This window comes from Ptychodera flava, chromosome 12, assembly GCF_041260155.1.
Source record: "Ptychodera flava strain L36383 chromosome 12, AS_Pfla_20210202, whole genome shotgun sequence".
NCBI lineage: Eukaryota > Metazoa > Hemichordata > Enteropneusta > Ptychoderidae > Ptychodera > Ptychodera flava.
In genome coordinates, this window is record NC_091939.1 from 12,082,845 (window position 1) to 12,109,398 (window position 26,554).

Below are 26,554 nucleotides of genomic sequence, written 5' to 3' on the forward strand. Positions count from 1 at the left end.
GCTGAGATAGGCTTTGCCAAATACATTTCTTCCTAATATATCATTGAACACAGCCAGAGGCTGTACAGATATGGTAAAGTTATCAGAACGTATACACATGCACCTGTGGCTTTATTGCTCAGCTGAAAATTACAGTTCAGCATCTATGGCAAGATTGAATGTCGGGTTGTGGATGGATTATCTTACTGATAATTCATGGCTGCAGTGCTCATCATCAAAATTTGACGTGGTTTGAATGTTGATTTTTGCCGATGAAAGCATTCAGATTTACAGGTATATCACTCCACTGATGGACTTTGTGAACGGTTATGAACTTTACGTTATCTCATTTGAATCAAAGTGAGACCTGACAAAGTTCAGTCCCTTTGCATAAGGGTTTTTTGTGACTGAGCATGAAGCTTCCAGCGAAAGTGAACGGTCAACCATGATAAGAATAGATTTTTGCCTGTGTGTTTGAGATGTGTGAGATATGTGGCTCACATGCCTTGATCTGTTAAGTTCGCGATTCTCTTGGATACATTCACTAATTTCCCTGTAAATTGTGATCATGAAGCTGATGTCATGAGAATTGAAGAAGCTTATGTGATATCATTATCACAAAGTAAAAGTTTTTTATGTTAACCTGTTAGAAATCATGTGTACATGTACAGACTGAGGAAAGAAGATTTGTGCAATACTGGTGATGTGATGTGCCCTTTTCTAAAATATTTTGCCACGGCATATTCATGAAAATTCAAAATACAATATGTATTTGGACTTATCCCACATACCCAATCAGCTTTTGTTTCAAAAGCTGACAACTTTATAAAGACAGTTAAATAACAGACATTGACGCTTTGTGTTTGTGATACATTGAAATTCCAAAATGACTTAGGCGTTTCTGGCAATTAAATCAGGTAATTGATGAACTTTGTCAGGCCTGATAAGCTGAAAGGCAGGGTTATATCTGTAATGAAGACAAGGCTCTCAAGATGATTATAACCCACCAAGTCCACTCGTAAGATCTGCTACTTACATGTAACCATCTAACATTATAATACCCTCACCCAAGTCACCATTGAAGACAACTTCAGATTGTCTTGGAAAGTATAGACTGTTACCGGGATACCAGGCTCATGTTGAGGAGTATGTAGGGTGTCAATGGACAATGTACCGAAGTGTGGCCATCATACAGATGTGTCAACGTGGGTCAGATCATGTCATCTGTGTACATTTCAATGCAGAAAAAAAAGGCTGAAAATTCTGATGGGCTACTGATTCTGGGAGCTGTTGTTTGGTCACCAAGCAGAGCTAGGACTTTGGTAAATTCCATCTCAGATAGAAGCTTTATATTTGGAAGGGCAAGGCTGCCGTATTTCATTATTTTTTTATTATTTAAGAATTGTTGCTTTATTTTTAGAGGAATACACAATGTATTGTATGCGGTATCTTGAATTGTGTGCCAGAAGTCTGTGCCACACTTTAAAGGTAATACCCTTTTGTGAAACGTGAGGTAGTTAAATTTGTTCAGACATTAACGATCAACAAATTGGTCAGCCATGCACGGCTAAAGAATCGCTAAAGAGTGAACAACCTCGTCAAATCATGAGAATCTCACAGACATTTGACTTTTTGAACTGTTGCCATGGTAAATGACACACGTCAGAGCTTTTTACGCAGTCGTTTCAGTGTCATGTTTTATTGTTAGAACGTTTTTATTTTTTGAAACAGTGAGAACAGAACCGAAGAATTCCTTTGTTAAAAGTTTTAAGTTTCTCGTAAATGCAACACCGTTATTTCATCCATGCAGGGTTTGTCCAGGTGTGTGTTTTTACGGTGTGTATTCCATCCCGGCAGGTCCCTTTTTCACTTGTGTTTGGAGGTTTGACCTTCTGTACGGTTTAGTTACCATGTTGACGTACATTCTCATCGGAAGAATGCGTGGTTTCCTCTGATCTCACTCTGCAGAACCATTCTGTGCGGCCAGTTTCTCACAAAGCAAAACGAGGTCAGTTTTCATGCAGTCAGTGTACGTCCTTGTAAAAATCCCCAGTGCAATATAGCTGCATCAAGTTTTCTTGAAACAATGAAAAAAGTTCAGTGTTTGTTCATGCAGTTACTGTAGACTATCCTTACCGTTTTCTTTAGTCTTTTGTTACCGACTCTTTATGTGTATAGAGCCCATGATGCTTGCTTGTTCATGGAAGCACAGACTCCTTACTTGTGCTGATAAGAAATTTTACAAATATGCCTAAATAAAGATTTCCAATGATATGATTGCTCTCAACTTTATCAACATTGCTGTAAGCTTTCATTAATCACAACAACAACTGAAATGAAAAAAATGTTCAATTTTTACTGCATTTTCATCATGAAACCTGTACCGTGCCACAGGTGAGTGTGTCTGACTATAGACACATATATCAGTCAGACAGTAGCATATGTGTGTGTGTGAAAATCTTCAATTCACTGTCACTTTTCTAGGTCACATATGTCACCTCAGTTCAGTCACACTCCAATCCTTTCTTACCACAGGCAATTCTGTTTGACGTAAGCAGTTTTATTCCAAAATTGAATTTGAATCCTGATGAAGTTGTATCCAGCATGGCAGCATTATATGAAGTCAAATCTAGTAGAACAGCATTCAACTGTGAATTGATATCAATAATGACGTGTCCCTAGTTTCAAAACTCTATCAGATAATTGTAACTGTTAATGTGCTGTCTACTATATTCTCTTCATGAAATGTAGATATAACTTCCAAAACTATCTCGACATTCTTGATATTCAACTGGTCAATACAGCTTGTTCACGTACATGTATGTACCATAATATGTCCAATATTATTGTTGATAACTGGATTCTAGACTGGACTGAAATGTATTTGTCAGCTAATTTTATAAAATTTACTTATAAGCTTCAATGAATCATGTTTGCAAGGCTAATACTTTCAATAAGAAAATGTAGTTTTATTGGCCAAAAACAATGAAATTATTAGCAAAAACAATTACAGCTTTTGTTGGTGATTGGAAATAGGACAACTTAGAAGCACTATTCTACACTAAGATTGTGAAGTATAGCAGTATTTTGTTCAGACATTGCACCAGAAGGCTAATCGTATTGTGGATTTGCTGATATTTCCAATAACAGTCAAAATAAAAATAAAAATAAAGTAAAATAAAATAAAATAAAATAAAGTACCGTAAAAATATTTCTAAAACAACTGTCCAACGTAACGTTTTGCTACTCAACAAGTAATCCTGACCAGTATTTTCAATTCAATACGGTTTTTTCAAAAATTTTTCATAGTGTTGACCATCTGGGATACAGATGTATGCTTTACTAAATATTGCTGGTAATCATGTGTTATCAAAGGTACTCACTGCACACAAATCTGTCACATTCTTGACTTTTTAACTCTAGTGATTTCAAGTGAAGGAAAGTGAGAATGGCAGGGAGAGGAAGTTACAAAATTACTGACAAAGTGGTCGAATGTGCCACTGGTCTTTTCCTCTCTTCAATTTACCCACTTTTACAGTTTACAGATGTTAGAAGTTTCCATGGCAATATGATAACTTTTCCATCTTGATAAAATCAACATGAACACTTAAGTGCATACCAAAATTTTCACCTTTAAGTTGGTTTTATGTTTATCTCAATGAGTCAGTAAATTCATAACTTATGAAAAATTATCTAGATAAAGGTAAATAAAAGTTATTGTTTTGATAGGTACAGGAAGTTAAAGTTAACTTACTGTAGTATAAAATATAAATATAAAATCGCGTATTGGATATTGAGTTGTTTACCTCGGTATTTAGATGATTAAAAGAAACAGGTTTAATTTCAGTGTGGTTGACACAAATGCAAATTATGTGCAAGCAAAAAAAACTGACATTTTCTTCTGTGATTAAATGTGATTTTTATTGATTGAGCATTTCATTAGATTTCAATACATTTCACACATGAGTGAAGAGTGGTTTATTCAAAACAGCGCTGTTTGTGGTTACAGATTTTACAGTTACAGATTACAGCTACAAGTGCGTGCTTTAATGACATTCTGACAAATTTTGTCACTGTTGCATGCTAGGATACAGCTTTGAGTCTGAGCCCTACATCTGTCTTTTTGTATTGTTACACTTGCAGTTGCCCACTTAATGGTATTTTCATTATTCTTCTTGCGTGATTTCAAAGTGTAATATAAAAATGCAGACGTATATTTGCTTTTGTACATTAATGAGAGAAAAATGACATCAATTATGAACAGTAGTATCGGTTTGAAACCTGAGGAATAATTGTTGAGAAACATTCTTGACACTTGAAATGAAATTTGAGCTTTCATCAACCTTACTCAGCACTTAGATGTCCAGTGCTGCCAGTGTAAAGTTTCAATTTTTAATTGATAAAGTCGGTAGAGAAAATGCCATCATCAAACTTTTACAACCATGGTTTGTACTCTACCCCAAACTGACTGCGTTAAAACCAGCGGTTACATTAAGATTGTTCGAATTCAATATTAAGGTAAACTGAATCAGTCAGTTCTAAGCGGTTCTCAATTCTCTGTAGTGGAGTTTAAAGAGATCAGTGTGTTTTCCTAATTTGTGGGAAGCTAGTACTTTAGGATTGTAATACTGAAGGAGTGCCTTTTTTTCTCTGAAATTCCCCAAAGAGCTTTTGTGGAGACTCATCCTCCATACATGCAAACTTCAGTAACATGTTTTTGACACATTAGATTAACTTTGAGCGCCAAAGTCAATTTTTGTGACCTTTACAAGATATACCATAAACCCCAGTCAATTTTTTTCAGATTTTTACCAAAATTTTGATAAAAAACTGTAGCCAATGAAATGTGATGTCCATTTTGTTCAAAATTATCAAAAAAAAATTACAGGAAAATTCATAAAATATGGTAAAATATTGCACTAAAATTTTTTTGGGAAAAAAAAGGCACTCAAAAGGTTAATTGCAACAGTGAACAACACTAAACACATGTCCAGTTCTCACATTGGAAAATGTAGCAATACGTACAAATTCTGATGGAATTTTGCAAACTTTCAAAGTACATAATTTGTGTGAATATTACATACACTGCTCCAAATGTCCCTTGTTCTGATTATTAATTTTTTAAAATTGATATTTTGACAATGCGTACTGGCACAAAAGCATATAAATACAAACCTTGTGAAGGATATAACCTGGCATGTTTCATTCTTTTCTCGAAAATTGAAAATAGCACATACTATATTGTTAGAAAGAATCCAAGATATTTTGTCCTTCAAAATGTGGGGTTTTTGTGATATATTTTGTGATATATATACTTTGGAAGGTACGTTTGATGTCTCAGATAAAACATTGGATTTCACATCATTGTATATCTCTTGATTCAGATTGTAGAACTTTGCAGTCAGTTATGGCTCCAGGGCGATGGAGGAGAACATACATAAAAAGTGTGTTGTAGAATATTATTTTCCATAGAAGAATGTCATTTGATCTAGTCTGAAATATGTATACTCTACAGCTTCTTATGAGAAAAATTAAAGTAGCACATACTATATTGTTTGAAAGAATCCATTGCCAAGTAATTATTGATTCGCAGATTTTTAATCCATCTTCACTATCGTTTATTTGTGATAAATTTTGTGGTATGTATGTACATTAGAAGGTGCCTTTGTTGTCTCAGATGAAAGATTCAATTTTGCATCACACCTCTTGATTCAGAGTGTAGAACAAGGAAGTCAGTTGTGGCTCCAGGGCGATGGAGGAGAACATAGAAAGTCTGTTGTAGAATATTATCTTCCATAGAAGAAAGTCATTTGATCCAGTCTGAAATATGTATACTCTACAGCTTCTTATGAGAAAACGGATATAGTTTTGTTCTGTTCAGACTTAAAAAAGCCAGCCTGCAGTATGCAAAAATATACATTACATGCTACATGTAGTATGTATGTCAGATGTCATTTTAAGCCAGAAAAAGAATCTCAATTTTTGTCACTATAGCTGTATGCCTTGAAAATTCTTGAATGGTAGCTACACTGATCTCATTTCAAGTATGCATTAAGTCCTGCAGGGTGTGTTTTGAAAGCAAGCCCTATTCTATTCAGAAATATGAAATAATTGATATGAACAATTGATAAATTGTGATACATTTTTTGTGATAATTTATGTAGGTACCAGTAAATTATTTTAAGTTCTCTTGCATAACTTTTATCAATGATTTCAAGTTTATTTCATCCTAGTAACTCCCAAAATATCTAAATTCCAAAAATTTAACCGGAGGAAGTCTACATCTTATTCTCAAATACCATTGGACAGTAAATGACGTGCATGTTTCTGGTATGTACCGTAAAATTCCCAATTGAGGCCGCACCTCTAATTGAAGCCGCACCCTGACTTTGAAACATTGTCTTGGCTCATTGTTTGCCCATTTGGGGTTTTTGAATTGTACCATAATAGAAGCCGCACCCCTTCTCTGAGCCCATCATGAAACAATGCATGCTGAAATTCACACCAGCTGGCTTGCAATGCGTCATTGACTTGTGCTAATGATTGACAGGTGTGTTTCTTACAGAAAAAATACACAATAAAAAGTTCCTTTTTAACACTTCTACCATTGTGCATTTTGTCATTGATAGTAACAAAAGTACAAACAATGCCCCATGTATCGGTACGTTTGTGTGTATGTTTGAACACGGCCGAAGTTTTTGTCAGTGTGGTAAACACCGCCATAGTCAATACCTGATGCAACAATTTTGAAGCAATGGTGTTTGTGTACAAGTTAAAATAGTTGAGAGATTGAGATACCATGTTTCAAATACGTAGTTTTCATTCAATACCCACGTACCCTTACCGATGCCTGACGTACAACAACACCACCTGCATCATATTGCCATAATGAACTGCCATGCCTATACTGTACTGTGGCTGTTGAATGACCATGGTGGGTGCGTATAAGCTTGTAAACGTTCCGTTTTTGATCATGAGAAAATAAAATTTGACCACAAAATAGCTCACAAAAACATGGCAGTAAAGTTACCAAAGGTCATTCACTTGCCTTTATTGCACTATTCAAGTACGAGCCACCGGTTCGGCAACACAAGACGGCTGTAAATCAAGGGGACCATCTGCAGTGGACGCTTAATTTATGCTAATTTTATGCACGATTTTTTTCAACACCATTTGATCTTCTATTGCTTTCAAAATCGACTTACACGTCCAAAGAAATTGATTGTACAATCTCTGAGTACAGAAGTGACATTTTGTGAAATTTCAGCGTCCAAAAACCCCTTGAAACCACTTGAAACAAAGACATCATGCCCGCTGCTGATCAATATGGCCGACCTTAGTGAGACTATTCTATTTAGAGGACAGGGGTGACCAGGGTCAGAGAATCAAGAAAGTGCTGGAAAAACGTGTCATTTTCCTTACGATGCTGTCAAGGGAACTCCAGTTTCCCATTGTTTTAACATCTTTAATAGTTTCCTTATTATCTAAAAGGAATTTTACCAAGTTTAACGACCAAATACACTCTCCTAACGTTTCTATATTGGAGTTACACTAGGGTAGGGACTTTTTATGCGGGTAATTTATTCACGCATTGGTACTAATTTGCATAACAATAGCGATTGCCCCTGCAATGCTTGGTTCAAGCATTGAGAAAAATATCGAAACACAGGAAATGTACGTAATTGAAGCCGCACCATGACTTCAGTGCGTGTCCCAGGGGTCCCTCAAAAATGTTTCTAATACAAGCCGCGGCTTCAATTGGGAATTTTACGGTAAGTTTTATAGCGTCAGTTGTTATAACAAAACGCCTTATACATCTGCTGAAATTTCTTTAGAGTGAATCTTCTAAAGTAAACATGGATAGCAATGTTTCAAGTCAAGAACCTGAATAATTATATTGACATATTTTAGGGTGACAGATGTTTGCTGTGTTCTCAGAGAAATGGCCCACCTTTCCCCAGGTCTTTGTTGTGATAGCTAGGCGAACATGATGTCAAAGGGACAGTCCTGATATCTGTGAATTGAATTAAAAGTTTAAAGTATCTCTAATTATTAGTATTTCTGGTGACTTTAATATGAGAATCCTTTTCGTGACTGTGCCATTTTGAAGCTCAGTCAGAATTTCTGAATTCTTCAGAAAATGTTTGGACATGAAAGACTTAAAAGATCTAAAGAACATCTTGTGCCATTGTTCGATAGCTAGCTTTCGCTTTCCGAGTCTGAAATCCAGCCGTGTTTTTGTCAGAGAAATGCTGTAAACACCCTGGTTCTGGAAAATACAAGGATAAGAAAATTGATCAAATGCTGTGAAAAATTGACTTCATTTCCACCTAGTCATGGATGCCACAGTGAAGTTAACAGAGCTTGCAAGGGGATGCATGATGCTTCATAGCCAACTTGGCGATGCTGTTTTGTTCTTTTAATGATACACAGTGCTCAGAAAATTGCTTTCATCACGAGGAAGTAAAGAGCGTCGCTCCACCAAACCAGTCATGGCATCTTTCCTTTCCATCTAATCACCTCGCAGCAGTAAAAACCTCCTGTGGCTTAGCTTCTCACTGGCTAGTGGGGTTTCCACTCTTTTTGGATGCTGGAAAAGATGGTTCATTACTTCTTGCAGTGCACCACTCTGAATCTTTCAACGCCTCAAGACTTAAGGATGAGTTAAGGAAAGCATCGGACAAAGAGGCATTCCTTTGTCAGCTTTTCGATGTGTCATAGTGTATTGAAAGTTTTTAACATTTGCAACAACAAGGTACATCAGATATTCAAATGAAAAAATTTCCCAACCCCAAAATTTTAGGAAGAAATGAATAATTTTGTGTTGTTGATGGAAAAGGAAAGAACCTTAAAATGCAGTTGAAAGGAACAATTTTTTAAAATGATGATGGTGGCATAAATTCATGAAGGTCTTCCTATTGCCTGTAAATGTAACAGTGATTTTTATTGGTTCTCCTGATTGAATAAAGATAAAATGTATTCATGTCATTAGTCTGCAAAACAATCCAATGAGGCATTAACATTTTTTTTCTTAAAATTGCAAGTGGCAGAAGCTTTAGGGTCAGGCCAAAAAAAATATAGTGCTGCTCCGATGACATGGTTTCAAACATAGGGTAGGTTGGTAGGCAGGGATTTTTGTCGAAAATATTTTTATTTTTTGTGCATTTTTCAAGGGTTCAGGACAATCAAACACTGGCCACAACATTTCCAGAAAAACCTATCATAGCATATAAAGGAATGAAAGCATAAAAGACATCCTCGTTCAAGCAAAAATCAAACGCTATGTTTTGGAGGGTCTATGAACGAACGATTTTACAGGGTTTTTCTTTCTTTTTTTCTAATTCCACGTTTACATAGCTCAAAAAATTTTAGGGTAAGCAGGTAAAAAATAGGGTAGGTGAGGTTATCGGAACAGCACAATTTTTTTGGGACCTTAATTCCACAACCAAGAGTACATGTAATTCTAGAATTTCCACAGTACTGTATGTTCATGAATAAGGAGAACTGAGTCACATTACGTAGTTCTATATTGAAAGAGTTCAACAATTAACTCAAATCAGCAGAAACATTTCGCAACCTTTTTTTGTTAACATAGGTAGAATGCGCCCCAGGGACAGATATTGAAACTCAAACTTTTACAATTCTTTTCTGATCTACCACCTGTTGCGGGGGCTCATTTTACTGAGCTCTTGGCATAATTTGAGAAAAATTGTAACCATCTTAGTTTTTCGAAAATCAAAAATTTTTATTTTTCTCCATAGCTAACGCAGCAATGGCGGCCATTTTGAATTTGAAATATTGATAAATCTTGGGTAATTTGTTTCTCTGGTACCAAAATTTGTATGGTGACCATCAATTTTTACTCTTGATTAAAGGTTAAAAGATGCCTTCAGAGAAGTTTGAGCAAAAGTTTAAGTCTTTCACTTCTGAGGCCCATACTACCTTAAAAGAACCCTGATGAGAATTCTCCAGGACTATGCAGTACCATACACAGGCAAATGAAAATACAAGTCTGTATCAATTGTTTCTTATTTCTCCCCTGGGGAAAGCAGTCTAGTCCATTTGGGACAAATCTTTAATCCCCACTGGATCATGGCATTGTGCCAGAGTGGTTTTGCAGCCCATGAGTAGCGGCTGCGTATCACTGAATTTGTACACAGATCTCTGTGGGTTAAAAAGCCTTCACCGTGACAAAAACACTTCAATAGATGTGCAAACACAGTGTAACTTGACTCAAAAGTTCTCAAAATAAAAAGGCTCAAATCAGCCTGAACAGCCGTGCAAACAGGAATGTTTCACAAAATAAGTTTCAAAGCAAGCACTAGAGAGTGGGTGTACTGAAGAGTTTTTCAGATGCAAAAAGATATGTTGAAAATAAAACTGGGAAACATGAATGTCAAGTTTGCTTACATTTGCATACTTTTCAATGCCTAGCAGAAGTAAAAGTTACATCCATAAATAAAAAGTTAAAAAACTTGATTTTAGGACAATGAGACTTATCTTGCTCTGTCTAAACCAGTGCTGTAAACTTGTGACTTCTGAACAGGTTGTTTTTAACAGGATAGCTGATGAGTCACTCATTCATTCATTGTGGAATGCTAATGTCCACTGCCTTTCAGGTATTTTTGGGTGAATTTGAGGCTGGAAACGATGTTGAAAGTGGTGCATTTTTAAGGTGCAGAAGTATAATGAGACTGCTACTTATGGATCTTTCGGTCAATACATGTAGCTGTGTATCTGCTAGATACCACTCTCCAATTTGACAAATTCTCCTCACAGCAGTTTTGTTGTGAAAGACACAGTGGAGCACGCGACCACTGTACCGTTACTTACATGCTTCCCATTGATCTGCAGACAGTGTCCTCACAAAAAAAACACAAACTGTTAAAGATATTTTGCAACCGATGGCGTTAACATGCTTTCCCCTCATACTTTTTCAAGATGCAGCAACTTGGCGATAAAAATCAATCTGTGCATACTTAGACTTTCAAATTTCTCACAGAATGGCAATTTAAAGTAAGGACGCAAGGCGGTTTGATACACATAAAAGTCCATCATGAATGACAAGTAGAGTGTGCTTCAAGAGTGTGTTCTTCAAACCTTTTACCTGCAATGCTTCTTATTTCCTTTATTCTGTCGGTGCCGGCTGGCTGCGCTGACCGAGAAATCAACCCTTGGTGAGTTTGACCTCATATCAGAAGTGCATTTGAATGAGTTTTGATGAGACAATGCGTTGTTTTCACTTCCCTTTGTCTTACTCAAGTGGTGCTCTGCAAATGATGTGTACTCGCACAAACCTCTTGTGTCCGTGCCAAGACGGGCTCGCTATAATGTCCCCCTGAACCATTGTTCTGTTTGAAGAGATAAAAAAAGGGGGTTGGGTGTACATTTATTCAGGAGGTTTTGACTGGAGGGCCTTAATTGCCTCAGCCGTGTGTCTCGTGAAGGGTGCACTTTTTTTTTAGCCTGCTTGCCACAAGGACTTACTTGCCACTGGAGTCTCGCATGTGGATTTGTGAATTATCGTGCTGTACATATCATTCATGGGAACTGTTGAATCCGGCATGTCTGAGGATCTGATAAAAAGACAGAAAAACAGCATGGAAGTTGTAGGAAAGCAGAGAGCCACCAGGCAAGGTATGTGAGCACCCTAAGAAACCAGACCTGCGCTGACATGTTCATCATCTGTTATTATATTTTGTGTGATTCCATTTCGCTGAAAGACTCCAGTTTGAAAATCAAGAGGTCCTTTTATGAATAGTAAAGGGAATTTTTGTTTGAGTGATTTTTTATTTAGTTTATATTTGCTGTTGTGTTAGGATTGGTCTGAATTTTACACAGAAACGATGCAACATGTTCCAAAACACGGTGAGCTGATATCAACCACCTGTTTGTGGTAGAGGTCAAAACTGATATTTATCATGTTGTCGTTTTTCTTGAGCAACTTTCCTTTTTTTGTATTCTGGCCACAAGGCTGCCCTGGTTCTGTGCAGGACTCTGAAGTATATTTCAACACCATGTGACTCTGTTATTACAGAAAAGTTCAGTGATTTGTTTATCTTGAATTCATTTGTCGTGTTGGTGTAACTTTTAGAGCCAGGGTGCAAATCATCGTGCTCTTTCTGTAAACATCACTCCTGTAATTCTTGTAAATCAGAGACTGCAGATATATCTTTTGAAAGCCAGTATGCAAAGGTTTACAGGCGTGATATTGTCTCTTGAAGTGTATAGATTGAGGTGACAGTGACAGATTTTCAATAAACAGAGCAAGTATTCAAATCCAAGTGTACATCGGAAATGTACGTGACAAGTCGGTGAACTATCCATCGGGCCGCAATTGAGCAAACGATTGACACACTCCTAAGGTGACAGGTTGGCTGTCCGCATTGTTTGTATGAAACCCTTGGTAAAGAAATCCAGTTTGCCTCGAGGGGAAACACCTGAAGTTTTTCAGAATTCTGAATTGATCAATTTCCTCAGCAGGGTTATATGTCTCTATGTTGCGTAAAAGTTCAGATCCCCAGCAGCAGACAGCAGACAAGGCCTTTACAAAATATGACTGAATTTATGTCAGGCAGTTGTCATGACGGCAGTTGTCTCTTGCTATGAATATTGATTATCGTGTAAAAGAAGTGCTGATAGAAGAATAGATATTGATTTTTGACATTGATTTTGCTTTTAACTTATTGAAAATATCACCTCACTAGACTTTATCACTCCATAAATGTCATTAACATTTTTGCCAGCCAGTGTTTCTTCACACAGATTCAGCAGTTGATCAAAAATTCTAAATAATTTTTGTGTGAAAAATAAAAATAATACAGGGAAAATCATGATACTATTTTAGTGATTTAATTTGGCTGATAAGCCCGAATGGATCAAGAATTTCCTTCCCATCTGGTAAATATTCACAGGTAGATTTTTAGTAGCTGATATTGGCAAGAGCAACAAAATTTGTAATCTTGAAATACAATATAGTGGTTTTGTTGGATTTGATGTTACAAAATTATGACTTCAACGGCTGTAATAAACTGGTTGCCTCTCATTCTGCAGAACGTGCTTCCGCTTTTAGATATCTCAATGTCTTTGGTGGCTTAAATGTACTGTGGAGTTGTGCAGAAATTTCCAGTCATGAGTTGGATGGGCTACAGGTGAAATAATAAACTTGGAGGCATTCAGCTTTGACCTTGTCAATAGTGTGGTAAATGTAACCAGTCTGTCACGTCTCAACAGAGGACAGTTTTAAAAATTTCAGTGATAAAACTGATCTATTCCACTTTATTGTCTTTTAGTGGTTGGTGATTCTTTATCGTCGATCTAGAGAGCATCTCAAGATTAAAAGAGTGAAGTGATCATGGTGAAAAGTGAACAAAAAATACAATTTTCAAAAAAGTTACTCATATTTTTCACTAAGTTGTAAAGACGTGCCACCATTTAATTACATACATGTAGTTCTCAAGTTTTTGGTTCATATGAATTGTACATAAGAACCAATTTGTAAAACATTGTCAATTGTTTTAAAGATGATCGATGGTAAAGCTTGGTATTTTTGATAATTTTCATAACTGATATTTACTGATAATTTTCATTATTGAAAATTGTTTATAAACAGACATCTGATAATATTGCACGCTGACTGTGCTTCTTTGCTAATTCTGAGAAAAAAATAAAAGTTGATGTACATGTTTATTTCCAAATCGTCACATAAAGGGTTAAAGTAGCCGTAACTTTTGATAATACTTTCATTATTCTTTCGTATTTCATTCGCAACTTCTTGTTCTGGTCCTCAAGGCATGTTTAGCTTGTCAACACAGTGTGTGTATGTGTGATGTGCACTGTCTTTGTTTACATTTGAATTTTAGTCCGGCCCAGAATTCACTGTCAACAATAATACAGTCTATTCATGTACAGGCTGAGTTGACAAGCTGAATACTGTGTATCTCAAGATGCTATGAAGAGTAGAACAAGAAACTGTGGTTGACATTAAAAACAAAGAGAGAGAAAATTCATTAAAGGTTACAGCTACTGGCCCTTTTATGTTGTTGCACTGTCATCATTTTGATGATTGTGAACTTTTTTGAGAAGGGCCCTCATTCTTTTTTGCCTCGTCCAAAACGTTTGTCTGAAGTGATGCTACAGTGATTCAGGGCTGTTGCCATGGTTTTTGACAGGGGAATGTCAGTTACATAATGTTGTTCATAGTACTGACAAAGAAATCGGATAAGAATGTTCAGCACAAAGGAAAATCTACTTTACACATAAAAAGGCATGTTGACATGGTAACACCAAAGTCTATCTTACACATTTCAATTGTAAAAAACTGTTTCACTCGTTACAGTTAAACACATTTTCTGTTCAGTCTGTGCACTTACAAAATACAGGCGTCTGATTGGATGTTGATGCAAATTTACTCCTCAGTTTGTTATTTCTCTGATATTTGGTGTTCAGTTTTCCTTTTCAAAAAGGGGGAAAAGTTATAACTGTAATTATCACTGTTTCTCAAGATGCAAGAGGAACTGTTGCATTTAATATTTTGCTAATTTTCTTCCTTCAATATCTGTTTCAAAATAAAACGATTTATAAATGACTGCTTGTGGACAATTTTCCAGTCACCGTGACTGTATTTTTGAATCAGCCGTGTATGCCAGGATTTGGTCTAAAAGCAATAAGTCGCAGCTCCTTTCTCTGAAGTTCGGTTCTGGTTGAATCACGTCTCACCCTGAGATTGAAGTTGCATGCCCTTGTTCTTTTGTAGCAAGTTTATCAGGTGAAATGCCATGACGTGATCAGAATTCAGAGTTCATGTATAATCTCAGGTTTTCTTCGTTGATAAAAAAGTCGCAGGTTATCTGAAAAAGTGAAAAAAGCAGTAGGTAGACTATGCCTATGGGAAGCATTTGTTGATCATGCATTGAATTAGGTTTTCCTGTTTTATTATCATTCTTACACAAAGATTTCAGAGAGGTTAGAGGGTTAACTACGACTTTTTTGAGTCACTGGTATGACAATCACATTCAAGCTTATCAGACTAGAGCTTAGTTGCCTGCCTCAAGGGACCTTCTCCAGTAGTGCCTGGGACTCTGCATTACCACATGTATATTAAGTGCCTGGGAATCTGCATAAGAGTTGCATTGGATGAGTAGCAGCCCCAGCATGCACCTACTGGACAACCGTACAAGGCATGGTGCCCATTTCAAAGGATATGAAATGTGCCAATCTTGTGGCGCGGTAAAATATAAGCCCTGTCTTCTAAGTTTTGTGACTTGATATTGGGAAGGAGATCTTGTAAATGCAGCCTCACAGTTGGGCGCCAGGTAGGTTTCATCATCAGTTTTCACAAAATTAGGTACCGAAGGTAGATGTATAATTTACCATGTTCTATTAACTTATGCATGAGGCAGTTAATTAGATTAATGGTCTGTTGCGACAGCTATATTAATAACGTACCAAATATACTGTTCTTTTCATTCTGTTTGGTAGCGAAATACATTCAATATGAGCAACACACAGCTAAACATTACCTCAGTCCCAAAATTTATGACAGACTTAAATTCACATAAAGGGAAATTCTGAATGACTGATATATTAACCCTGACTGTCCCCTGAAATTGTTTCTACAAATTGTTTCTACAAATTTACACCACAGTAGGAACAATAATGAACGCCCTGGCAACCAGCTATGCTAACATTTCTCTCAAAAGCTTCCATTAATCAGTTGAAAAATTTTAGCATTCGATCAGTTCCATGAAATCTGTGCTATAAAACTTGACTGTCCAATGTATGACATAATTTCCAGCAAATACACAAGTACACATTTAGGCGTCATGCCTGTATGCGTTATTCATCAAATTCACTATTATAACTCATTCTTTTTCCAAACAGTACCACAAGGCTTTCATGTGTCTCTATCAATATCGCATCACTTTACAATTTCCCCGGTACAGACTTGTTTTCAGTTTTAATGTAGACTTTCATCAGTTTTAATGAAGGCACACCTAAGTGTCACTCAAAATTGAACAGGTTGAGCTGGTGACCTCATATTTCCATTGTGGCATAATTCTATTCCATTCTCACTTCATATTAATGTTTGAGGAAACTAACATTAAGCAATAAGACGTGAAGACTAGGGCGCTCTTCTCAATGCCAACTGGAAAATATCCAGTTTTGACACGATGTGCCGTTTGAAAGTAGTTGGATTTCATGCTCTATTAATTCAAATTTCATGCATGAAGGGATCCAGATGACCGATTGCCCACTTTATATTTATTCAGTGCAGTCCTGATATTGAAATTTTCAGATGTGTACTTTTAATAGTTGGTGTGATACATGAATGTATATTGTAAAGTACGTGCCACCGAACACATCATAGGCAGCAAACTACCTGCAGATGCACTATCCGTATAGTGCCTTATAAATTTTCAAACATATCATAAGCCTTCGTGGAGCAATACAGGGTGGGTGAACATTTCTTGTGACACACGGTGACGTACAAGGCATTAACATCACTGACAGATGCCACAATACCGGTAGAGGCGGTGTAAATTTCTCATTTTTATGGTATCTGATAAGATATTAGATGAACGCTGCTAAACAACCCATTCTCCTGTTCCTTTAAAGCCCACATGTGTGCAGCCGGCATCAGTTTACATCACTCAATCTCATCCCCATCCCTTGTTAAGCAGAACAGACATCCAAATGCACATGCACAGATCATTCATATAGGGTTTTTTGTGTAGCTTAGTTTCAACCTCATGGAACCGACTACCCACCCTACGTGATGTCAGTTTTTATCAGTAAATAGTTTAGTTGGATGACTCAATACATGGCCACCCATGATTCACTAAACGTATTAAAGTTGTTTCAGATTCTCAACATGATGAATTCTGAGTGCTTAGAGTAAAATGTCATATACTTTACCCCCTTTCATGGTTCTCCACTCATTCAGAAGTTCAAAGCATGCATACAAGCTTCATTACGGCCTGTTTTTTTTCTTCCATTGTGATGCTCTGTGAATTTTTCCCCCTGCGTCATTTCTTTTTAAGTGGGCACACTGTGATTGGAAGAGCTTTCCTAAAGCTCCGTGAAATTTGAAATTTTTTCCTTCCCACAGCTCTTCTCTGACCAGAGGCATGTGCAAATCTTTCATTTTTAACTGCCCATCTGATGTGAAAAACGTGACTTTGCCATGTGCAGTATATTTTTATAGACAAAAAGCACTTCAAATGATCACTTTTTTATGTGATCATAATTTTCTTATGAAAGCTGAGCAAATCCATGCATCTTTATAACAAGAACAACAACAAGAATAACAACAAAATTATAACAACAACAACAACAACAAAGACAATCAGTGTGAAACATTTGTCAGTGCAAAATAAAAATCTGATTTATAACTGTAGGATTTGACAATATTGAAGTGCTGCTGTGAATACTGTTGAATAATGTTACAATGTCAAACTGGTAAACTACAAACCTGCTTCTTCAATAGCAGTGATTGTGATTTCAGATTTGTTACTAAACATAGCTGCATGCGTGCGACATCGAACACTACTACTTGAAATTTGGACATATTTTCTTGTCGTAGTTTGTAGTCTGAGCCATAAATTAGTGTAATTTTTTGTATCCATTGTAACACTAGCAGGTTTTACTTTTGTCATCCTTGCGGAAAATGTGAACAAATATTTATTTTTGCATATTAATGAAAGACAAATGATGTCATTTGTGATCAGCACTATTCTTACCGATACTTCCGCACAGTATATACTTCAACTTATTTTTGTCATTGTGGACTGTATCTGTTCTGCACTGTGCAACACAAGTGAAGGTATCCAAAGGACATTTCCCAAAAATCATTCAGTGTACACTATTAAGATCCCTGAAGACAAACCAAAGTATATTCACAAACATGTGAAAAGCAGTCATCGGTTGCCAATGGCAACGTGTAAATCCACACGTAGCCATGATGGGTTTGCTTGTTGTAATACATGTACATTGACTTGAACTGAGAAAGCAAAGAAATCAAAGTGGTTTTGTGTGTGATGAATTAATGCAGTGAATTAAATTGGCATTGACAATTTAACCAGCCCACTTTCTGTGAATCTGTCAGAGTTTGTAAAGCTACACATTTGAATATTAGTTGATCTCTTGGCTTGCCTACTGCTGCCGTTACAGTTTGTTTCAAGGTTTGTGCATAGTTGCAATTTTATGGCAAGGTTCTCCAATTCTCTGATCATGATCAAAATTTAGAGCACCACAATCCAGCTAGAGAGCCATCAAACAGCAATCATACCTTCATTTCAAGCTGCTGCCATTTTATGGGTGGCTGATGAATACTTGTTCATAAAAATTGAACTGGTTTCATTTTACCACCCACACATTGCCTCTGGCACTTTTTTTCCATGTGGAATGTGTAATATGCCATGCAGTGTCATATGTAAGTAAACAGAGAAATTTTCCCAAATGGTGAATTATCATCAAAGAAATTTTCCCAACATCCATTGGTTTGGTTATTTCCAATATTTTTTAATAACTGTAGAAAACAGTGTTCTTAAGGAGCATTGACATCAAAGTATATAAGTATGGCGACTGAAGTGAGCAGTTTTTGCAACCCTTTAGGTGTTTTATAACTGGCGGATCTCGTGCGGATGGATTTATATCTCAAATCCAGAGGTCTCTGCTTGATATTCATAGAAGAGATAGAAGAGATACCTGATGCAATAGCTAGTGTACTTTTAATGATCACAAAGTCTCCAAAATGAGAGGGCAGCTTACATTGCAAAATCTTCAATTATTGTCAATCGCCTGTCCAGAAATATGCAACATCAAAGTTGTTGTCTGTTTCCTGTCGCCAGTTGAGTGTTCTTCTGCATAATAGATACATGTATGGTTGTTTGTGAGTATAGAATCATCACAATGTAGCAAGCTCACCACAGCATTATTTGCAATTCTGTTGATATCAGTTCGTATATGATGTTATTTTATTGCAGTTTGCAAACAATCATTTTCAATTTCAAACCTAAGCCTGCCGTGTTAAATACCATGCATTAAAATTAACAAGAAAACTTCTTTTTCAGTGTTAATTTTTGATTTGTTGTGTTTTATCTTTAATATTTCTATTAGAAAGATGATTTTTGTTGTCGTTTTTGTCAGTCTATAGGTCTCCTTTGGAAGTTGCATCTCATTAATAAATTTATTCAGAGATATTACCATTTTCGAGTACTATATGTTGCATATATACATCACAATTTCCAGAAAAGATGTGTGTACTAAAGTGTACATTAATGTATAGGCTATGAATAAGTAAATAATATATATGATTTCTCAGAAACAAATAACCTAAGGCACCAAATGATATAATGGTATACCTTTTTTACATCTGACGTTAAAATGTTGTCTTGATGACAGACTGCTAATTCACTGGCAGCAGACAGGCATACTGTAGCTGATTATGTATGCAACTCACTCTTAGAAATAGTGGAAAAAAATTGTGAATTGAATAGTGATGAATTGAAATGATAAAGATGGCCAGCTTTCATCAGTTTGTACTGGTGCAGTTAGACGTTTGTGTTTCTGCATACTGATGATGTCCTTTTTTGAGTATGCTGATTTTTATTTTTTAAGTCTACTTAATGAGAAAGCACACAAATGACTCCATGGAACCTGGCTATATGACCATACAGATGCAGTGCAGATCACACCGCTTTCCTTAGTATTGATGGATTGAAAAAATGAGTTTTGACATATTCTTTTCTCCTGAGCATCCATAGTAAAAACTCACTTTGACAGGAATTACACAAAACTTTAGAAAGAATAGTTTTTGACTTTATGACTGTAATATTTCCTCATCTGCATGTAGCGCATGCATACACTGCATCATTTATGTCAGTGTAGAGTTGGCCATGATTGATAGCAGACAAGAGGGTCTAATGTTACTGAAAGCTGGGAAATCATCACTTAAATGATTCATTCAATGTTAGATACATCCCACTGATTTAGTAGAACCGTAACAATAGTTCTGAGTGGGCTGTAAATTGATCCGTTCCAGATGACGTACAGTAATCACCGTGGTAATCAGGGTTCCATGAAACCAAATGAGTATTTATTTCCCATTTCAGTGCAATGATATTTACAGTATTTGTGGTAGTGCCCTATGGAAGCTATTAGAAGCTCCTTGTCTGGTTCAGTAAATTTGCTGGAACGAACTTCGACAACTGAGAGGTTTGCAGTACAGTTTGTTGAAAATTTGTTTGAGATAAAAAAAAAAAAATGAATCAGCAAAATTACAAAATTTCATAAATAATGCATTGTATTATTAGCTTACTACTATAGGCTGTACATTTAAGAATTCATGTAATTTGATGGAGGGATTTCATGCAAAAAAAACGGTATTTTCTTTCAACCCTTTGTAAATCAGGACTTCCTACTAAAACCCTGCGGCTCTAGATTCAAATTAACTTCCTCCCTGAGAAGCTGTTACAAGTGTTACTCTCCTTTCTCTTCTTGGGTTGCGAGATTTTCTCGTGTTGTTGATGCCTGTTGCCATGCCAACATACGATCACCACCTCCAGATATGAACAGAGTGTACAAACTTTGGCCATCTGCTCGCTAACTGACGAGAAGAAATCATGAAATGTAGTGGGTATAAAGATGCCACCAAGACAAGAAGCCAGTTTTCAACTCGACCCCACACCATGCTGACAGCTTAATACTGGTGATAATGTTTAGCCCAAGAATACGGTGCATTAGGATGACACCCATGAACGTTATGTTGTGTGGTCACGTTCACTATTTTATCCTAAATGTTTTTCATAAACAAAGAAAGAGAAACAAAATGAATGCCAAAAACATTTGCAGTGGATTTTACCAACATGTATTTCATGGTGGCTAAATTTTAGCCTCTAGCTGTGTAAGACAGCTGACATTTCTTTTGTTTTTTGATGAAACATCTCGCAGATGACATTAAAAGATGCCTGGAAGCATACTGGGGAAAAAAATCATCCCAAATTGTTTAGATAATGCAAGTATCCGTGCATCACCTGTTGTGGGATACTCATTCCAGCGTCAACAAAGAAAATCATGGATTTCATGTTTATCAATTTGCTAGCTGATATTTGCAAAGTGTGTCTTACATGTAAATGTAATGTACACTTAAAAGTGCTCAGAATGCTGTGTTCACAAGATTTCTTCATTCTCCATACCCTGCACAGAGGACCCACCACACCCTGGAGAGATACCATCGTAATGAAAATCTTGATTTTGACTCTGCACGGGCCTCAGTCATCACCACAGGCGACTTGTGATGAAATTAATTTCATTCAGACTTCATCATATCACTTGTTCAATTTCTTGTACCTTGCTGTTATTAGTCATATTCAGGTTTTCAGAGCTTTGAGGCTCGTGTTTTGCTGTCAGTTTTCTTTGCCAGACATTTTGATATTTTGTTTTGTAACATGTATCAGCAAGATGCTTACCAGAAGACAGATTTTACTTCCTGCCAAGAAGGTGACTAATTCCCCTGATTCAGCTTTCATTTCCAAGGAAATCCTTTTGGGAAGATACCTTGGCTAAAAGTTAAAACTGTTTAAGGTAGTACGCTTGTGCACGCCTCAAAATTTAAAGACTTGAAACTTTTGCAAAAACTTTAGGTAAGGAAACTTTAAACCAGTCTCTTTCGAAATCAAGATTAAAATTTGCGCTCACCATGCAAAATTTGTGCCAGGGAAACAAATTTCCCAATATTTACAGACACTAGAATTTAAAGTGACTGCCATCATTGTGTTAACTCTATGGAGAAAAGAAATTTTCAATTTTCACAAAAATAAGCTAGGGAAAACTTATATGTTGCCATCCCTCTAGCTTCAAAATGAGCCCCCCACAAGTGGTAGGCCGAAAACATAATGTATTTGTTTGAGAGTCCAAATATCTATTCCTGAGGCACAGTCAACCTTTAATGGCTGCCACATGTACATTTAGACTGTTGAAGTATGATAAGCAGAACAAACATCATTAGTGTTTGGTTAGATCGATCTAAAAGCTGTCTCTTGGTTCGAAGGTCAAAGGCCAATAGTGGAGCTTGTTCATTGGTTGAAAGTTTCAAAGACATTCCAGATTGATGCAGGTTCTGTAGGTCAAAGGTCAAATATGATTTTGCTGATTCGTTGGAAATTTCAAACATGATGATGTTTGATAAAACATATTTTTTGATGACTTTGTATCATCTGCATGCATAGAAGAAAATTTTAAAATTATCTCACAATTTCAATTGATTCACAGTTGATATGAAAACTCTCTGAAAGAACTTTTAGTCGTGACTGTTTTTCACTTCAATGTTGAATTCATTGTGTACGTGTGGACACTGTTGGGGATGGTTCAGTGATGTACAGATGGTGTAAAAGCCCTACAGCCAGGTAATATCTTGTCTCCACACAACATGCAGCTGTGAGGTGTGTGAATTGAATACATTGCTAGATACCAAATCATGGCTACTGGTGCGTGCAGACATGAAGAGACAGAAATCTCTGACAGTAAATTTAGTGCACTATAGCATGTGAGAAAGGGGCTGAAAATAGAGTCTGCGAATGAAAATTTCATCATTTTTGCTGTGAATTCAGCCTCGAGTACTGAACAACTCACTCACCAAAAGACTGTGTCGGACATACAGCTTCATTCTACATAGTCACAATGTTGAACAACCCCAAGCAACAGTATTGTGAGAGTAAATTTTGGCGTCATTTATTTAAAACTGACATTTACATTAAAAATAATCTGTTTCAGTTGCACACCCATGTAGACAAAGTCTTTGTGCTGGGTATAGAGCTGAGAAAATGAGTAATCCTACCGAAAAATTGAAATCATTGTCCTTTGGAAATCTTTCTACTGTCACCATAGTTACCGGCTCTGACGTACTAATGACAATATTTTGCCAGTCGGCTAGAAATTGCCACCCAATATGACAGGAAGGTATTGCTCTAATACGTCTTTTATCTTGTGTTTTGATAATTTTACAATTACCATATGATATTAAGTCCATTCAGCGTCCATAGTATGAAAGGAACCCGTTTTTAAAGCATGCGCAACCCTGTCCTTGTGGACTTTCTTTGGAAAGATGGCATGATGTTAATCGGATGGAATAATTCAAGGGACCTAAATGTGAATGTGCGATCTAGATTTTGTAGTTTTTCTTGCATTTTGTAGACTTCTACAGTGTCTTGTGATTTTAACCAACACTTGAATTTGGCATTGTCCATTTAGAGAGAACACATCATTTATGGTGGCAAAGGGGATCTCCAGTAGTGGTATACCAGGCTACCAGGATGAAGGAAATCAAATTTTATCTTTTTCAGGCAGTCAACGTCAGTCTACTGTTTTGATAAATTGTCTCTCTGTCCTATATCCATGAAATCAAATTTCTTACGCCAATTTCATTAATTAATTTTCACTTTCAATATTAAAGTGGATCAGCTCATCAGTGTTACCATAGCGAGAGTGCAATCAATAAATGACCATTTAACTAGGAAATACCTTATGTATGTCAGCTTACATGAGTGTAAACTATTGGCCTGTTTATATCTATGCCAGGTTACCAAGGAAAGGAGGTATATAGCCTTTCTTGAAAAAAGTGCCCTATTTTTTTGTTGTCATGGTAACAGCAACTAATATAATCATTGCCCATTTCTTTTAAAGCTTTGCTGTACAGTTGTAAAGTTTAAAGAAAAACCGTACACCATAATTCATTGGTAAGAGATGAATACAAATATTTGCCCAGGATAATATTTCTTCTTTCTTTCTTTCTTTCAAACATTAAAGGGACCAAGTTTCTGTGATTTAACATTAGTTTGTTTTTTTGCTCCATTTGGAACTTATGTATGTTATGATTACTTTGAGTAAATTGTGATATTAATGGAGTTGGATTTTGAGATATCGACTCATCTTGATCAGCAGACTGACTTGGCAGCACAAGTTCTTGTTTTTTTTACCAAAAAGCACATAAAATGCAGGTAGTAGCATTGGGTATCTACAAGCAGACAGATCTCTGATAACCAAAGACTTTGCTTGTACAGTCTTAGTATTACCCCTTGCACCGTCAGACTTTCGTTGGTTCCCATTGTATTCACTAGAACGCCTTGACCTGTTTGAAGACAAATAGGGTGAAAAGGTTTATTGGATAATGTAACCCAAATATCTAAATGAATAAAAAAAATTGAGTTATTTTGTAGAAAGATGAGTTTGTCGTTTCCCTGCAACAAAAAATTTGATTTTGTCTAAAGTTTTATAAAACTTGAAAAATCTGTCATTGATTCTTGAATGCATGCCTATGTATGATTCTCCATGTACATCAGCCATGTGATGCTTTTCTATTAAATTACATTTTACGGATGTGTGTGCACAATGAGACCATTGAGTTCACCATTTCCCGCAGGATGGCACTCAGAATTGTCAGAAGATCCGCTTTTACTGTCATCATTTTTCACAAATGTAGAAAACATGCTCAGTCACAGGAAATAAATTTCAATAGCATACATAACCTAATTTATTTTCACCGTGCCTAATTCTAAATTCAGAAGTCAAGATTATGTTATCTGTGAAATTCACAGCATTTTATTTCATGAACAAGCAGTGTGACTCAGTAGCTACATATTTTATTAAGGATGTTGAAATCACCACAAAAAGAGATGCTTAAAATTGAAAATTTCAAATAAACGACAGTACTTTCAACTTTCAATACACTCTGTAGTGACGTGGGAATTTCCAGGTAGATACAAGTGAAACGTGGAATGAAATGAACTTCCAGACAAAGGGCAGCTATATGTCCATGTAGGTCAATCAGACCAGGCAGCACAAAAGTAGGAACATGGAAATATTACACCAGTCTTGGAGTTTTAAAAAAGTTTGTGAAATTTTCTGACAAAGAGATGTACGTATATAAAGGGCATTTTATTGGACGGTATCAAATTTGTTTTTGTAAACTTGTTTTGATTCCAAAATTTGTTTAGTGATGACTGGATATACATTTTGATGATATTCAAGTGGTATTTAATTGAAAGTAATTCTCAACTGGAATAGCTTATGAGTTCATAATTTTGATATGGTGCCTTAAGTTAAAATAATTTTTACTGCATCTCCTTAAAGGGACAAAGTCTGCCATTTGTCATGAATTTTGTTTGATACGAGTACTACTTATTTTGTTTGACATGTTGAAAGATACTGAATGAATGGGAGAACATGCATATATTCGACCCCGGTTTTAGACACAATACATGAAACCAACGCGAGAACGAATGAATGGTCATGACTATTTATTCATTCTTGCGATGGTTTCATTAATTGTGTCTAAAATCGGGCTCGAATATATGCATGTTCACCCATTCATTCAGTATCTTTCAACATATCAAACAATCTCGTATCAAACAAAATTCATGACAGATGGCCGACTTTGTCCCTTTAAAGATGGCTTTCAAATTGAATTGAAAGAGCTAAAATGATTGTCATCTTAACTTTAATGATAATATTTCCTGGGAACTGCCTTTCATGCTTCCTTTTATGTATTATAATTGTCAAAGCTGAATCTTAGATGAGTTAAGTATATTTAGTCTTGGAATCTGCATTGGACATGTTGTATTTGGGAACAAAATTTGTCCCAAATGCTTATGGCCCAATATTATCTAATATTGATAATGGCATAGACTTTTGAACAATATGCTTTTGAACGACATTGTTTGGTTTCAGACTAAAATGTGTTATAATGAAGAGAAAACGGCACATATCAGGTATGCTGCAGTCTTTGCTGACTGAAATAATGACGAAGCAATTTAACAGTTACCTTTTACGTGTACAATTTGAGTGAGGTTGTTTTGCTTACTCTCCGTAAAGACATCATGTCAGTGACCTGAAAAAGACACGAGGCCTATCAACCACAGTAGAGTTGTGGGGTTGAAATGTTCAATCACTGCGAGTACACATGCATCATCATTCAAATGCAATTCCGATTCCAGCTTGTCAGCGTTCAGAGACACATGAACACGCATCTTATCAATCGATCACCATCATCGTGATGAGTGGCCGAGATGAACATTTGGAAGAGAGAGAAGGGAAGAGTGTACGTGTATGTCTCTTCCATCATCGAAGTCATCCATTATCCGGGATATCTCCTTTGGCGATGATAGGCCGTCAATGGACGCATGCAGGTGTACTATGAAGCATGTTAGGGGCTCACCCTCTTTCTTGTATTGGAACAGACGTGAATTGGTAAACTCTCAAGGGATTGTTTGTATCAATTAAGGGAACATTTTACACTTTATCATCCCTCCGAGCTTTGCCGGTTACTGTGGTAACAGGGATTCAGAAACTTGCTCAAGGAAAGATATAAATTATGAATATCATATTTTGTTCATGAGGAAGCGTGCTATTCTACGGTAGTTGCAGCGCTGACTGAAAAATGCATTTGTGTGCAGTATGTGCTGATTGATACACCATTATTGATGTTGTGCAAGGAAAAAGCTGAAATACAGAATGTACTGGGAATGCATCTGTCAAAGTGAAGCAAAGACATTCAGTAAATGTAACAAATTCAATCAAA

At 36.3% G+C, this 26,554-nt stretch overlaps 1 protein-coding gene across 10 annotated transcripts in view; it reads left to right on the plus strand.

The window, feature by feature from the left end:
• Nucleotides 1–26,554, plus strand: part of LOC139145032 (golgin subfamily A member 6-like protein 25) — a 170,981-nt gene that overhangs the window by 14,746 nt on the left and 129,681 nt on the right. For 2 of the 10 annotated variants that reach the window (XM_070715943.1, XM_070715941.1), the window contains exon 1: nucleotides 11,404–11,616. The exons of the other annotated variants lie outside the window; for them this stretch is intronic. In XM_070715943.1, coding sequence (XP_070572044.1) covers nucleotides 11,523–11,616 — 94 coding nt within the window. In that variant the 5' untranslated portion in view covers nucleotides 11,404–11,522. Of the gene's footprint in view, nucleotides 1–11,403; nucleotides 11,617–26,554 lie in introns of those variants that run through there. 10 annotated transcript variants of the gene reach the window in all.